Consider the following 15,142-nt stretch of genomic DNA (forward strand, 5'->3'; position numbering starts at 1 on the left):
CAGTAGCTACTGTACTACTGGCTCAGTAGCTACTGCTATAGAGTCAGTATATACTACTATACAGTCAGTAGATACTGTTATAGAGTTAGTAGTTACTACTATAGTCAGTGGATACTACTATAGAGTCAGCAGATACTACTATAGAGTTAGTTGTTACTTCTATAGAGCCGGTAGATACTACTGTAGGCCCAGTAAATACTACTACGGTCAGTCGTTACTGCTACAATCAGTAAATACTACTAAACAGTCAGTATCTACTACTGGCTCAGTAGATGCTACTGGACAGTTAGTAGATACCACTACAGAGTTAAGAGACATTACTTTGTTGTATGTAGGCTGTGTAGGTATATTTACCTGCGTGGGGGTAAATATATTTTTTGAGTGGGGGGGTCGACAATTTTCGGTAACCTTTTAGATCAACCATTTACCCCCCACTTTCTATAACTTTTTGGACTTCTGCTGTGGTTCTTCCAACCTGATGAAGATTGCTTGTGTTGCGATCGAAACGTCGTGATTTATTTTATTTTACTTTACCGAAAGAACCAAAGATTATGGATTCCTGCAGTCATGAAAGCTTCAAATCAAGATTCTGCAAGCCTCTTGTAATTTTGTTAGTGGAGAAATGGACTAACGGCCCAGCGGTCTTTCACAATAGCTTAGTATCAGTGTTACGGCGTAATGATGACACGAAGGCAAATCTTTGTAAGGGCTTTCGCCAACAGTTTATTCGGAGGCTTATGCCAGTAACTGATGTAGGAATATTTCACTTGTCCCCAGGGGGTAGGGGTACTGGGGATCCCCTAGCACACCCACAGGCTACCCTAGCCCGGTGCTAATTTCCCCCTGCCCCGGGGTCCCGACTTCCACCCTTCACGTTTCCAGACTCTCCAGACGACCTTGAACACGAGACGGGTTCCAGCTTAAATACTCCAGGGGGACATGACGTCACCGTCCCGCCCCCTGTGCATGGCGTCACCGTACGTGATGTCATCGTACCGGAGGGCGAGTGTGACATGACGTCACTAACTACTACTCTACATCTGTGTATGTATATGTGAAGTTTTAAAGAGAAGTTTTGAAATGTATGTTTTGCCCGGGCAACACCGGGTACTTTCGCTAGTATGGAATAATACTGATCGCGAAAGCCTACGTGTTAAACTGAATATAAATAGAGAAAGATGACGTCATCACTGAAAACACCAATTGATTGCTATTATTGCTATATCAATTAAAAAAGAGGGATGACATTGTCATCCTCTCAGCCGACAAGGGCAATGCCACTGACATCATGGACAAAATAGAATATAACAACAAAATTCAGGAACTACTCAACGATGGCAGCTATACAAAAATAAGAAGAGACCCCACCAACAGCCTCGTCATTAAAACCAACGAAATAATTTCTGATTCAACCGCATTAATTGATCAAACCAAACAGTTCTCGTTGAAACCTCCTGCGGCCAGGCCACCAAGATTATATGGCCTTCCAAAGATACATAAAGAAGATACACCCCTTCGTCCCATTGTCTCTACTATCAACTCCCCCACCTACAAACTGGCTCATTTTTTGTCTGAAATCCTGCGGCCTTTCACTGGAAAAAAACACCTCTGCGGTACTAAACTCTACTCACCAGGTATCGACAAACAAGGGTATTTCCCTGTCCCCAGATGACCTGCTTGTCAGTTTTGATGTGGTTTCCTTATTCACCAAAGTTCCTGTACCTGACACCATCGCAATCATTTAAGACTTGGTTCATCAAGGACTGCATACTGATGTACGCCCCCTGGTGAGACACTGCTTAACCAATACATACTTCACTTGGAATGGAATTTTCTACAAACAAACTGAGGGCACCCCAATGGGCTCCCGCCTATCTCTGGTTGTAGCCGACGTTTTCATGGAGACATTTGAGACAAACGTTATCCAGACTGCCACTCTGCGCCCAACCTTATGGAAGAGGTGCGTGGATGACACTTTTGTCATCTGGCCACATGGCCGGCCGGCTCTAGACCAATTCCTCGACCACGTCAATTCCATACACCCAGCCATCAGATTCACCATGGAAGTCGAAAAAGATGGCAAGCTACTCTTTTTGGATGTTCTAATTAAAAGGAGACCTGATGGTTCAGGAAAGCTACCCATACGGATGCTTACCTACAACCGGATTCCCACCACCCAGAAGAATTCCCTCATCAAGACTCTACATCATAGAGCCAAATGCGTCTCCGACCAGGAACACATTGCTAGTGAACTCAAACACGTACACCAAGCTCTCAAGGCTAATGGTTACTCCGACTACACAATCCGCAAAGCCATCACTCCAACCATGAGGAGCCATTCAAAACCATCACCTTACCCTACATTGCGGGTGCCACTAAAAAGATCTCCAAAATCCTGAATAAACACAAGATCCAGGTCCGATTCAACACTACATAAAATCCGTGATCTGGTCCCGTCTGTAAAAGATGCTGTTCCAGACATACAGTACCCGGGCGTCTACAAACTAAGTTGCCTCTGTGGTCGCAGTTACATTGGGGAAACCAAACGACATATCTCGGACCGCATCTGTGAACATAAAGCAGACCTGAAACACGGTAGGACGAACACCTCAGCCGTGGCAGATCACTGTTATAATTCAGTGGGCTCACATGACATTGACTTCTCCAAGACGGAGGTTCTCTGAAAGCCATCCGGCTACCATGAGAGATTCGTTCATGAGGCCATTCACATATACAAATACAGAGACAATTTCAACCGAGAAGATGGATTCTGGCTTAGTAATCATTGGAAAGACGTGATAAAGCATTTCGCTTCTTGATTGATTGTGTTTTACGGTGACTTTCAGACCGCAGTCCATTCGCTGGCACTGCCTCTTTGTACCTTTCACACGACGGTCAATAGTATGGTTTATAGCATATTGTATAATAATAAATAGTATAACAGTGTAATGTTTAATATAATTTATAAGGTAATATATAGTATCGTAATTGTATAGTGAATATACAGCAGTGTGGTATACAGTAGGGTTGGTAGAATAATAGATAATGCAATTTTACAAGTCTAATATTATTAAAGTCTAAAGTATAGGGTAGTGTATAGTAACGCATGGTATAGTTCAATGGTGGGGTTTGTCTATGGCAGTGTATAGTACGGTGTATAGTCATGTAATGTAGAAAAAAGTTTAGTTGGAGGCATATCAATATAATGTTAGAGCTTATATTGGGCTGTGTATACGATATAATACAGTGTAGTTTAGATTGGAAGGTATAATATTGTAATGTATAGTAGTCTAGTTTATAGCATAGTTGTAACGCAGCACAGGACAGAGTAGCGCGCCGTGGCTGTTTCTCTCTCTCCCCCCTCCTCCGTTCCGAGCATAGATAGACTCGTCCGTCTGAACAAAGCTCGCCGCTTTCCGTGGTGCTAACGTTGAAAAGATACCGCTACTTTTTTCGACGTAGAATTGTAATGTATAGAAGACGTATTGCTAGTAGCTCAGCTGATTGGAGAGTATATTGAGTTCATTGATAACATTGATGTAGTATATATTTTAGTTTTTTTTATTAGTTTACTATATGGTATTCAATATATAGTGTAGTGTATACCCAGTTACTTTATGTTAATAGCTCAACTTATTGAAGAAAATATTGAGTACATTTATTATATTGATGTAGTTTATACTTAGTTATAGGTGGGTAGTTGCAGTTCTTTAGCGTTAATATACTAAATGCCTCTGTTGATATGTAAACTCTGACTTTAACATAGCCACTTCTGTGACCAGTTACATGCTAATCCCTCACACTAACATCATGCTAATCTCCCAGTTACATGCTAATTTCTCACTTTAACATCCTGCTGATCTCTTAGTACCTTTCAGTGTAATGTTTAATATAATTTCCAAGTTCCATGCTAATTTCTGACTTTAACATCCTGCTAATCTATCACATTAACTTAGCTACGTCACTGCTAAATCATTCTGTTGATATGTAAACTCCTTTGTCAAGGCGCTCTGCTACTCCCACCCAGCTTAAAGGACGCTGCCAAGCTTAGCAGTGTTCACTGGAGCGCCGTCTTCCCGACAGCCTCTGTTTCTTCACCTGAGGACGGATGCTTGTGTTGTGGCCGAAACGTCGTGATAATTTTATTATGTTGAATTTTATTATTTCCCTTCTACACGACTTTACCGAAATAACCAATAAGATTATTGTTGTTATTATTATTGACATGTAGCATTGTCTCTTGTTTTTGCGAGTCGTATTGTCGCTTGACTCTCCCCCCACCCCCACCGTGCCCCCCATATCGTGAAAAGAGCTTCTCAGATAATCGGATTGAGAGAATCTGGAGGGGAAAAAACCCTCTGACCTGGCACCAGTGGTGTGGTGGGAGGGGGGCTCCAGGCGGGGGGGGAGGGGACCGGGTCCACCCGGTTGCCCAGGGCAACGCTTGAGCGGAGGAATCGATTCTTATATTTTTAAATACAAATGTGTTTCGATTCCTCGATTATAATTTAGTGATTGGGTCTTTAAATTTGTTGCGAGTCGAGAAAGCGCAACGGGGGGAGACCGCGGACGAGGCGACCAGCACAGCGTGGGAATCGGATTGGGTCGATTCACGCTCAAGGCGAAGGGGAGAATCGATTCTAACCAAGCAAACGAAGTCGATTTCAATTGTACTTTGTACCTCGATTTCAAATGTTCTCTTACATCGATTCCAATTGCACTTTGTACCTCGATTCTAATTATACTCTGTACGTCGATTCCGATTAAACTTTGGTCATCGATTCCAATTGTACTTTGTACTTAGATTCCAATTGGACTCTGTACGTCGATTCCAAATTACTCTGTACTTTGTTTCGAATTGTGCATCGATTAGAATTGTATTCGGTACATCGATTCCAATTCTAAACCTTGGCATCGATTCACACTGTCCTCGGTACTTTGATTCCACTTCGTCGATTCGAATCACACCCCCCACCCCACCCCCCACACAGCATCACAACCAAACGCTACGAATCGACGCCCGCCACCCCTCTTAATGTTTTGTAAAAGTTCGGAAAGAATCGATTCGCCCCCCCCCCACCCAGCCACCCCCCGCATCACACCAACTCAGTATCGATTCCCGTATCGAAACAACGATTAAATCGACACGTAAGGAATCGATTCCCTCCCACCTCCACATTCCTTCGTAACGCCCCGCCCGCTTGGCGCCCCCTCAGCCGCCTCAGAACTCGGACGGCGAGCTGTGGACGGGGAAAGTTCGCGCCTCTCGCTCCCTCGCTCGCTCCCTCACTCCCTCGCTCCCTCACTCCCTCGCTCCCACGGGGAAAGTTCGCCTCGCTCGCTCCCTCGCTCCTCTCTCGCCTCAACTCCTTCCTCGTGACAATCCACAGCCTCCATTCAACGTCTCTGTCCATCAGCTAAACCCCCTCCCCTCTCCCCCCCTCTCTCTCTCTCTCGTCTCCGCCTCTCTCCTCAGTCGGCTCCGTCTTTGTCTCTCTCGTCCGTCTTTGTCTCTCTCTCGTCCGTCTTTGTCTCTCTCCATGGCTCCCGCGGGCGTCTGGATGCGGCTGCTGGCGGTGGCGATGACGGTGGTCGTGGTGATGGTGAGTTTACAAGTTTACACTTAATTATTATTCTTATTATTGGTGGTGGTGGTGCTGGTGGTTGTTGTTGTTTGTTGTTTAACAAGTGAAGGAGGGGGGAGCATACTCTTCATCTCTGTCTCTCTGTGTGGCTCAGTGTCTCTGTCTCAGTCTCTGTGTCTCTCTCTGTTTCAGTGTCTCTCTCTGTCTCAGTGTCTCTCTGTCTCTGTGTCTCTCTCTCTCTGTCTCAGTGTCTCTCTCTGTCTCTGTGTTTCTCTGTCTCAGTGTCTCTCTCTGTCTCTGTGTCTCTCTGTGTCTGTCTCTGTGTCTCTGTGTCTCTCTGTCTCAGTGTTTCTGTGTCTCTCTGTGTCTCTCTGTGTCTCTCTCTGTCTCTTTCTCTGTCTCTCTCTGTCTCCCTCTGTCTCTTTCTCCGTCTCTCTGTCTCTGTGTCTCTCTCTGTGTCTCTCTGTGTCTCTCTCTGTCTCTGTGTCTCTGTGTCTCTCTCTGTCTCAGTGTCTCTCTCTGTCTCAGTGTCTCTCTCTGTCTCAGTGTCTCTCTCTGTCTCTGTGTGTCTCTCTCTGTCTCTTTCTGTCTCTGTCTCTGTCTCTCTCTGTGTCTCTGTCTCTCTGTGTCTCTCTCTGTCTCTGTGTCTCTCTCTGTCTCAGTGTCTCTCTGTCTCTGTGTGTCTCAGTGTCTCTCTCTGTGTCTCTGTGTCTCTCTCTGTCTCTCTCTGTGTCTCTGTCTCTCTGTGTCTCTCTCTGTCTCAGTGTATCTCTCTGTCTCAGTCTCTCTGTCTCTCTGTGTCTCTCTCTGTCTCTGTGTCTCTCTCTTTCTCGGTCTCTCTCTGTCTCCCTCTCTGTCTCTTTCTCCGTCTCTCTGTCTCTCTCTGTGTCTCTCTGTGTCTCTCTCTCTGTCTCAGTGTCTCTATCTCAGTGTCTCTGTGTCTCTGTCTCAGTGTCTATCTCTGTCTCTCTCTGTCTCAGTGTCTCTCTGTCTCAGTGTCTCTGTGTCTCTGGCTATGCTTTCCCCTCACGTATTACTTGTACACATTTATAGTATCAGTAGTAATAGTATTACTGGTACATATTTATAGTATCAGTAGTAATAGTATCACTTGTACATATTTATAGTATCAGTAGTAATAGTATCACTTGTACACATTTATAGTATTAGTAGTAATAGTATCACTTGTACACATTTATAGTATCAGTAGTAATAGTATTACTTGTAGACATTTATAGTATCAGTAGTAATAGTATCACTTGTACACATTTATAGTATCAGTAGTAATAGTATTACTTGTAAACATTTATAGTATCAGTAGTAATAGTATTACTTGTACACATTTATAGTATCAGTAGTAATAGTATCACTTGTACACATTTATAGTATCAGTAGTAATAGTATCACGTGTACACATTTATAGTATCAGTCGTATTGTTATCACTTGTACACATTTATAGTATCAGTAGTAATAGTATTACTTGTACACATTTATAGTATCAGTAGTAATAGTATTACTTGTACAAATTTATAGTATCAGTAGTAATAGTATTACTTGTACACATTTATAGTATCAGTAGTAATAGTATTACTTGTACACATTTATAGTATCAATAGTAATAGTATTGTTATTACTTGTACTGTACACATTCATGTATAGTATTAGGAGGAGTGAGCGTGGGTAGGGGAGGGGTGAGCGTGGGGAGGAGGGGTCATCATGACACCTGCTTGGGGTCACGACCCCCCCGTTAGGGAGGCCCTGATTGGCCGGGACGGTGTGGTGTATGTTGAACTTATTTCGCACCGAACGTAGCCGACCGTGCTGATTGGAGGTGCCGACCGGGCTTTTGAGAGTTGCCAAACGTGCTAATGAAAGGCGCCAGCCGTGTTAATCGGAGGTGCGGCACTCTACGAGAGCCAGAGCCAAACTGGTGCCAAGCACGCAACCTCCGCCCGCCGCGCGGCATTGTGGGAGACTCGGGGTTCGTTTTTTCCGACCTGACGGCGTCCCGGCGAAGTTATTTTTATTTCTTTCATTTGTCCTTCCGCGCGTCATCGGAACGGAATCGGACGACGCGCACTGAACCTCGGGTGGGACGGGGAATGGGTTCATGCGGTGATCTCCCACAGGCGGGGGTAAGGGGCTGAGCCTCGCTTTCGCCGATAAGACATCACCAGTGAGTGTGGGTGCCCCCCGCCACACCATTCGAAAACCATTGCGGGGGTTGTGACAGCAGCACTGTGGAGTTGTCAACGCGAGATGTCAAAGTTGCAACGCGGCTCCCGGTGGCTTCCCAACATGCGGAAGGAACGAGCGCGTTCCAGACGGCCGGGGAAGCTGGGAGTAGCCGGAGAGAACGACGCATCGTGTGAGTGGGGAAGGAGGAGGAGGGGGCAACGCTCGATCCCCATACGGATGGGAATCATCCCGCTTGCTTTACTGCCTTCATCTCACTCGGCTACGAGCCAGACGAGATGGTGACCTAAGGCTAGCGACCTTCACTCATTTCCAGAGGGGGAGCCACTTTCGCCGATAAGACATCACCGGTGTGAGTGAGCTGCGAGTGAGGTTGCTCGCCCACGCCACTTTCGTCGATAAGACATCACCGGTGTGAGTGAGCTGCGAGTGAGGTTGCTCGCCCACGCCACTTTCGTCGATAAGACATCACCGGTGTGAGTGAGTTGCGAGTGAGGTTGCTCGCCACGCCGTTTGAAACCACGGGGGTGAGTTTTTGTGACAGGAGCACGTTGACAATGGGGCGGCGTGCTTGTTCACCATTTGCGTATTGGCGGAGGGAGGGGGGTGGGTGCCCACGTTGTGAGCCTCGATCACGAAGAACGCCGGCCGGTTAACAGGCGCTCGCTGACGACGCTTTGCCTCCACCGGCCGCCTCAGCGTCACGGCAGGAACCGAGACGGAGGGCGGCGGAGCGGAGGCGAAGGAGTGGGGGCGCGGGGGGTGGGGGGTGGTGGTGGTGGTGGTCTTTGGTCCCCAGGTGACGTGGAGGGACTGTGCGTGGGTGCTAGCGGGCGTCGCGTCCCCAGGTGATCTCGAGGCCGTCTGTTTGAGGAACTTCCCCCGGCTTTGCGTCGGCGACATCGCGTTGTTCGTTTTAGCGAGCGTGCGGCTCGTGCGGTGCGCGCGACCTTCTACGTTGTAGAAGGTCGCGCGCGCCGCTGGCCGCGCGACCTTCAAGGTGGCTAGGAGACGTTGACGACCTCGCACTGGTCTACAGGAGGTCGTGGGTTCGATCCCGCGACGCCTGTTATTTATTTGGAGTTTGCGTGTCTCTCTCATCGTCATCACGGTGGCTAGGAGATGTTGACTACATCGCCTGGTATACAGGAGATCGTGGGTTCGATCCCGCGACGCCTGTTATTTATTTGGAGTTTGCGTGTCTCTCTCATCGTCATCACGATGGCTAGGAGATGTTGACTACCTCGCCTGGTCTACAGGAGGTCGTGGGTTCGATCCCGACGCCTGTTGTTTATTTGGAGTTTGCGTGTCTCTCTCATCATCATCAAGGTGGCTAGGAGATGTTGACTACCTCGCCTGGTATACAGGAGGTCGTGGGTTCGATCCCGCGACGCCTGTTATTTATTTGGAGTTTGCTTGTCTCTCTCATCGTCATCAAGGTGGCTAGGAGATGTTGACTACCTCGCCTGGTCTACAGGAGGTCGTGGGTTCGATCCCGCGACGTCTGTTATTTATTTGGAGTTTGCGTGTCTCTCTCATCGTCATCACGGTGGCTAGGAGACGTTGACTCCCTCGCACTGGTCTACAGGAGGTCGTGGGTTCGATCCCGCGACGCCTGTTATTTATTTGGAGTTTGCGTGTCTCTCTCATCGTCATCACGGTGGCTAGGAGATGTTGACTACATCGCCTGGTATACAGGAGGTCGTGGGTTCGATCCCGCGACGTCTGTTATTTATTTGGAGTTTGCGTGTCTCTCTCATCGTCATCACGATGGCTAGGAGATGTTGACTACCTCGCCTGGTCTACAGGAGGTCGTGGGTTCGATCCCGACGCCTGTTGTTTATTTGGAGTTTGCGTGTCTCTCTCATCATCATCAAGGTGGCTAGGAGATGTTGACTACCTCGCCTGGTCTACAGGAGGTCGTGGGTTCGATCCCGCGACGCCTGTTATTTATTTGGAGTTTGCTTGTCTCATCGTCATCAAGGTGGCTAGGAGATGTTGACTACCTCGCCTGGTATACAGGAGGTCGTGGGTTCGATCCCGCGATGCCTGTTATTTATTTGTTTCGTGTCTCTCTCTCCCCTTGGTCGCGTGGATTTTGCTTCGGTTTTTCTCCTCCACGTTTAGAATCGATGTCACGCCTTCAGAGTATTTTCCCGCCGCTATAAACATTTCCACATGATGATGATGATGATAAACCACCTCGTGCGAGCTGTCATTTGTGATGGCCAGGTCCATTCCGAAAAAAGAGCTACATAGCTCAGTGGGGCCTTGCCTGGTAACAATAAACAATAATTTAGTTTCGATTAAGTGGAGTTTGCGTCTCTCTCTCTCTCCCCGTGGTCGCGTGGATTTTTCTCCAGGTCCTCCGGTTTTTCCCCCTGCCGCATTTATAATCGACGCCACGCGTTTAGAGCGTCTGGCTGCCGTACTATTCCTGACGACGACGACGATGATGATGATGAATGACTTCGTGTGAGCTGCCGTCATTTGTGATGGGCAGGTCGCTTCTTGGAAGAGAGCTACGTAGCAGGCTCAGCGTGGCGCCTTACCCGGTCAAATAACAGTCACACAGTTTGTCGTTTATCCGGACCCCTCAAGAGGTTTCCAGCCACGGGGAGCGAAACGTCGGACATCGTTGCCGAACAATATTGCCGCCATGGTGGTGGTGCTGGCGGTGGTGGCCGTGCTGATGATGGTGAGGGAAGGTGGTGAGGGAAGGTGGTGAGGGAAGGTGGTGAGGGAAGGTGGTGAGGGAAGGTGGTGAGGGAAGGTGGTGAGGGAAGGTGGTGAGGGAAGGTGATGAGGGAAGGTGATGAGGGAAGGTGGTGAGGGAAGGTGGTGAGGGAAGGTGGTGAGGGAAGGTGGTGAGGGAAGGTGGTGAGGGAAGGTGGTGAGGGAAGGTGATGCCCACCTGCTTCACCCCCCCTGCCACCTCGCCCCACTCGCCCCCGCTCCACCCCAAGACCAACACAATGGCTCAATTGTTGCCCAATGCAAACTGTCAGGTTCTGTCAAAGCAGCTGCTCAGAGCTCCACTCTCGTTACCCCCCCCCCCGCGTCCCTCCCCCTCATCCTCCCCCCACCTCATCCCCCCCCCACCTCATCCCCCCCCCCCCACCTCATCCCCCCCAAACCACCCAACACCTCCGCCTCCCGCCCCCTTCACCTGCCCACTCATGCGCGGCGGCAGTGGCGTGGGCCAGGTGACGCGTGACGTCACGGCTCAGGTGAGCCGACCGGTTTACACCTTTAGAGCCTCGCCCCGTGCTTCGCCGCGACACACGGGGGGGTGGGTGGGTGGAGGGGGTGGAGGTGGATGGCGAGCGGGTGGAGGTTGGTGGAAGGGGTGGGTGGAGGTTGGTGGAAGGGGGGTGGATGGTGGGCGGGTTGTGGGTGGAGGTTGGTGGAGGTTGGAGGTGGGTGGGCAGGTGGTGTGTGGAGGTTGGTGGGCAGGTGGTGGGTGGAGGTTGGTGGGCAGGTGGTGGGTGGAGGTTGGTGGGCGGGTGGTGGGTGTGTACGGAGGAGGATGGAGGAGTGCCCGGAGAGACTGGCGCCCCTGGCTGTTGTCGAGAATTGCTGATGAGGCCGCTGCCAAGCGGAAAGGGCAGCTCGCGTGACTCACGTGACTCACGTGGGTCACGTGAGCAGTCGACTCGGGCTGGGATTGCGCAGAGCGAGCACAACCACCCCCGCGTGTGTACAGTGTGCGCCCGCCGCACAGTAGGAGCTGAATTATTTTGTTTTCGTTTTTCTTCCGATCCCATTACCGATGACGTACGTGGTACGCTGGTGACGTACACTTACGTCAGAGCAATGGGAATCGGTTAATAAAGTGTTGGGTGGGTGGTGGTGGGTGGCTGGTTGGTGGCGGTGGGGAGTGGTGGGTGGTGGTGGGAAGCGGTGGGTTGTGGTGATGGGTTGTGGTGGTGGATCGTGGATAATGGTGGGTAGTGGTGGTGGTAGGTGTTGGTGGTGGGTAGTGGTGGTTCTAGGTGTTGGTGGTGGGTAGTGGTGGTGGATCGTGGTGGGTAGTGGTGGTGGATCGTGGTGGGTAGTGGTGGTGGGTAGTAGTGGTGGGTGGTGATTGTGGGTGGTGGATAGTGGTGGGTCATAGTGGTGGGTGGTGATTGTGGGTGGCGGTGGGTAGAGGTTGTGGATCGTGGGTGGTGGTGTTGGGTGGTGGTGGGTGGTGGTGTTGGGTGGTGGTGGGTGGTGGTGGGTAGTTGTGGTGGATCGTGGATAGTGGTGGGTGGTGGATCGTGGATAGTGGTGGTGGTGGATCGTGGATAGTGGTGGTGGTGGATCGTGGGTGACCATTGTCGTCTCCGTGTCCAACAAACAACAACAACAAGCTTGAGCAGAACAACTTCAACTGAAGTTTTATCGTCGCAGGTAAATCCCCCAGTGAGCCGTGAGCTCTTTCATTTGGAGGAGACCTGACCTCGCACACATGACAAACATCCCCCGTGTAGCCTTAACAAGACTGTTGGGGCAAGTGCTGTTAGCGAGCAGCAGCACCTATGAAGGCCGGCACGGCGCACGAGGGGGTGGGTGGCCAGCCCCACGCCCGGCCGCCTTTGTCTCCCCCAGTGGCGATGTTTAGACACTGCACCAGGTACTCATTTGAGGCTGAGTCGACCTAGGGGAGTCCCAGGACCGCGGTTCAGATAATCGTCAGCGGTGTTGGTGGCCGTGAGCGGGAATCGAACTCGGGTCGCCGGGTTCGTACCGCAGCGTAGCGCTAACCGCTGGGCGACCACTCCCCACGCACGCACACACGCACACACGCGAGCTATGATCACACACACGATCCACACGCACGTGTGTGATGATAGATCATTGTCGAAAGCGGCTGATCAGCCATCGCCACGTGTGGCAATTTATAGTTTGTGGCGCTAAAAAAAAAATGTGTGACCACCACAGGGCGGGAGAGAGATGGAGAGAGAGAGAGAGACTGAGAAAGAGACCGGGAGAGAGACCAATGGAGAGAGACAGACGGAGAGAGACAGACGGAGAGAGACAGACGGAGAGAGAGACAGACGGAGAGAGACAGACAGACGGAGAGAGACAGACAGACGGAGAGAGACCAATGGAGAGAGAGACAGAGAGAGAGAGACAGACGGAGAGAGACAGACGGAGAGAGACAGACGGAGAGAGACAGACGGAGAGAGACAGACGGAGAGAGACAGACGGAGAGAGACAGACGGAGAGAGACAGACGGAGAGAGACAGAGACGGAGAGACAGAGACGGAGAGACAGAGAGAGAGAGACAGAGAGAGAGAGACAGAGAGAGAGAGACACGGAGAGAGAGACACAGAGAGACAGACAGAGACAGACAGACAGAGACAGACAGAGAGACAGACGGAGAGAGACAGCGAACAAATCCACATAACTCCAAATAGAGAAATGCGGGTGTCGGTCAGGGTCCGGGATTGAACCCACGCTTCCTCCTCTCTCAGTCTCTCTCTCTCCATCTCGGGCGAGACAGAGAGAGACGGAGAGAGAGAGAGACGGAGAGAGACAGACGTAGAGAGAGAGAGAGACAGACGTAGAGAGAGAGAGACGGAGAGAGAAACGGAGAGAGAGACAGAGAGAGATGGAAAGAGAGATGGAGAGACAGACGGAGAGAGTCAGACGGAGAGAGACAGACAGAGAGAGACAGACAGAGAGAGACAGAGAGAGAGAGACAGACAGGGAGAGAGACAGACAGGGAGAGACAGACGGAGAGAGACAGACGGAGAGAGAGAGGCAGACGGAGAGAGAGAGGCAGACGGAGACAGACAGACGGAGACAGACGAAGAGAGACAGACGGAGACAGAGCGAACAAATGCACAAAACTCCAAATAGAGAACTGCGGGTGTTGGTCAGGGTCTGGGATCGAACCCACGGATCCTCCTCTCTCAGTCTCTCTCTCTCCATCTCGGGCGAGACAGAGAGAGACGGAGAGAGAGACGGAGAGAGAGACATAGAGAGAGAGACAAAGAGAGAGAGAGACAGAGAGAGAGATGGAAAGAGAGATGGAAAGAGAGATGGAGAGGGAGATGGAGAGCGAGAGACCGAGAGACAGATAGACTTGACTTTTATTGCCGCCAGCAGAAACAGCACTGAAGGCGATTCCGATACGAAATACACAAAGTCACCAGCAAACAAATAACAAACACTATACATCCACGCGCTGTGGCGCTAAATGGACCGCGCACAACACAAAAGAAAAGTCACGTGGTGATGGTGGTGGTGGTCATCGCTCACGCCACGTTGACGAGCTGAGCGCTTCAGAAGGTGAACACGAGGGGGGTGCCGTCCACGCTGGTTACAGAGAGAGGTTTGTCCGGCCCCCCAGCGTTCGAGGAAGACGCGCTGCACATCACCGACACGTGTGTGTGTCACGTGGCGTGCTCCAGCCGGAGCCGCGCCTTGAGCAGGCCCCTGAACACTGCAAGCAGCACAGAGCAGCCGTCAGTGTCACCTTGCAGCGTCTTTTAACTCGTTCTGTACCACCGCCAACTTCGCCTGAGCACAGGCGAAGTTGGCGAGGTCATGGCGCTTGTTAGCCAGGCAAGGCACCCCATATACGAAGTTGCTGTTGTAGAAGGGTTCCCCCAGTTTCCTGAAGATGTCCCCCAAAAGGTGGAACATTGGGTTTGAGCCGCTGGAAGTGTAAGTACTGGTGGGGCAGATCCTACCTGGCACCGCAGGAAATGCACAAGTCTGTTACCTCTGACGGGATTTGGCTGAGCCACACGGAGACAGAGATGGAGAGAGAAAGATGGAGACAGAAGCACAGAGAGAGAGAGACGGACAGAAACAGAGACACAGAGAGAGACACCATCTCCTCGGCACCGAGGGAGAGGTGACACATGAGGGGGGTCGCTTGGGAGGCAGAGTAGCAACGTCTCCAGATGATCTGAAGTTGACTGCTGGAGCTGTGTGGGGTGGAGGCTGGAGGGGGGTGGTGGGTGGCTGGTGGGGGGGGTGTCGGACAATGGACAAAGAGTGAGGGAGGTGGGGGGAGACGAGGCAGGAAACAGATCAGCTGGTGGGACGGTGAGAGGCAGGTGGGCAGCTGGCTCTCGGAATGGCGTGGGTGAATGATGTACTGTGGTCCCCATATACTGGGGGAGTGGGTGGAGGGGTGGGTCGAGGGGTGGGTGGGGGTTGGTGGGTGAAGGGCTGGGTGGAGGGGTGGGTGGGTTGTTGAGGGGGAGGGGTGGGTGGGTGAGTGGGGTGGAGGGATGGGTGGGTAAATGGGGTGGAGGGGTGGGTGAGTGGGGTGGAGGGGTGGGTGGGTGAGTGGGGTGGGTGGGGTCGGTGGGGTGGAGGGGTGGGTGGGTTGGTGGGTGGATGGGGTTTGGGGCAA

The 15,142-nt window shown here is 50.9% G+C and overlaps 1 protein-coding gene across 1 annotated transcript in view; it reads left to right on the forward strand.

Moving 5' to 3' along the window:
- Positions 1–5,165: 5,165 nt before the first annotated feature.
- Positions 5,166–15,142, forward strand: part of LOC116955819 (amyloid-beta A4 protein-like) — a 72,820-nt gene continuing 62,843 nt past the window's right edge. Inside the window, exon 1 of the mRNA XM_076053716.1 lies at positions 5,166–5,603. Within this exon, the coding sequence (XP_075909831.1) occupies positions 5,541–5,603 (63 nt within the window). The 5' untranslated portion in view covers positions 5,166–5,540. The remainder of the gene's footprint in view (positions 5,604–15,142) is intronic.

The sequence above is a fragment of the Petromyzon marinus genome, chromosome 62, assembly GCF_048934315.1.
Source record: "Petromyzon marinus isolate PM22_M1 ecotype Great Lakes invasive population chromosome 62, UKy_Petmar_22M1.pri1.0, whole genome shotgun sequence".
NCBI classification, from domain to species: Eukaryota; Metazoa; Chordata; class Hyperoartia; order Petromyzontiformes; family Petromyzontidae; genus Petromyzon; species Petromyzon marinus.